General features: G+C 45.5%; 1 protein-coding gene across 1 annotated transcript in view; it reads left to right on the top strand.

Annotated features, from left to right (window-relative positions):
* Positions 1-901: 901 nt before the first annotated feature.
* The window catches only part of nhsb (Nance-Horan syndrome b (congenital cataracts and dental anomalies)), a gene marked incomplete at both ends in the record, with an annotated part of 56,824 nt that continues 56,127 nt past the window's right edge, over positions 902-1,598 (top strand). Inside the window, one exon of the mRNA XM_079997417.1 lies at positions 902-1,181. Coding sequence (XP_079853543.1) covers positions 902-1,181 — 280 coding nt within the window. The remainder of the gene's footprint in view (positions 1,182-1,598) is intronic.

Raw genomic sequence — 1,598 nt, 5'->3', positions numbered from 1 at the left:
ATGTCGCGGACATCTCGTGGTTCAAGTTTGATCTATATCTATCTATATTTGGAGCAGGAATTAGTGAAAAACAGATGAAAAACTGGAAGGTCAATAATTGCGGCGTACATTGATCAGTTTGTGAAGCAAGGCGCTTTGTGACATCATGATTGATGTCGTTTAAGTCCATTTCCTGTTTCTGGGTGCTTATTCGCATTGGGAGGGTTGCGCTGCGTAGGCCGCACAGTGGTTGCTCTGCGGGACGAGCAACCCTCGGAAAATCATACTGCGTTTCAGAGAACCCGAAAAACTGTTATACCTACTAAATGACCAAACTGGACTATATTTATTATTATTATTATTATTATTATTATTATTATTGTTATTATTATTATTACTATATTTATTGTTATAATAACAATGTTGTTTGTTATTGTTTTTAATATAACAATAACAATATTGGAGGTCCCTCTTCCTTCAGTGATGTACGGTTCATACTGGCTCCGGGTACAGTGTCTCACGTCGCTCCACTTTCCGGGTTTTGTCTCCGTCCCTCCTCTTGCCCTCCTCAACCTGCACTCCGTTCCGAGGCTCTGGGAGGAGAGAGCGTGGAGGGAGGCCACGGAGCCAGCCCACGATCACAGAGACCCGACACGCATCCCCACGCACCGCTGACCAGCGCTTGTCGGAGCAAGGATGGAGGATCTCAAGGAGAACCGGGGAACTTTGGATTGACACCGCCGCGGCCCGCACCTTTTGGCTTTTTCCTTTTTTTTTTTTCTTTCCTTTTTTCTTTTTTTTTTTTTTTTAATTTTTTTAATTGTAAATTTTTTATTTTTTTTTGTTGTCGTGGATGTACCGGGATACGGAGCGGGGATTTACACTTCACGCTGGTTTTATTGGTTTCACGCGTGTGTCCGACATGCCGTTCGCCAAGAGGATCGCGGAGCCGCAGCTCCTGTGCAGGCACCAGATCCCCAACGACGAGGGTCTGCTGTTCGAGGACCTGAGCTCCATCAGCAACGTGGTGCTATCCCGGACCCTGCGGCAGCTGTCAGACCTGGCTCGGCACGCCTGCTCCCTGTTCCAGGAGCTGGAGAACGACATCATCAGCACCAACCAGCGGGTCTGGGTCCTGCAGAACAAAATAGGCCAGATCCAGCAGACCGCCGGTGCTCTGGACCCCAAAAAGGAGGCAGTGCGTAAGTAGCAGCATCCCCCCCAAAATGATCCGTTGATACAGGAGCACGGTGTGATTTTATTTTATTTTTGAAAATATCATTATTATTAATATTATTATTATTATTATTATTATTATTAAATGAATGCATAATGTATTGCGTTTTATTTATAGTGTATTTACAAACATTTTATTTCAGTTTCTTTTATTGTGTTGTTATTTATCTATTTCTTCTTCTTATTTGATCACTCATCTTTTATTATTTTACACCGCACGACTGGGCGTTCGGGTTGAGAACGGCGCGCGCCACAGATGTATATATTTATTTACCTGGCGTGTGCACGCACGCACGCACGCACGCACGCACGCACGCACGCACACCGCTCCACTCCGCTCCACTCTCCGCGGTTACGGTTTCCACGCAAATCGGCCCGTTTCG

The sequence above is a fragment of the Zeus faber genome (genome assembly GCF_960531495.2).
Source record: "Zeus faber genome assembly, chromosome: 3".
NCBI classification, from domain to species: domain Eukaryota; kingdom Metazoa; phylum Chordata; class Actinopteri; order Zeiformes; family Zeidae; genus Zeus; species Zeus faber.
The sequence above is the reverse complement of the archived record's forward strand: the minus strand, read 5'-3'. Positions and strand labels throughout refer to the sequence as shown.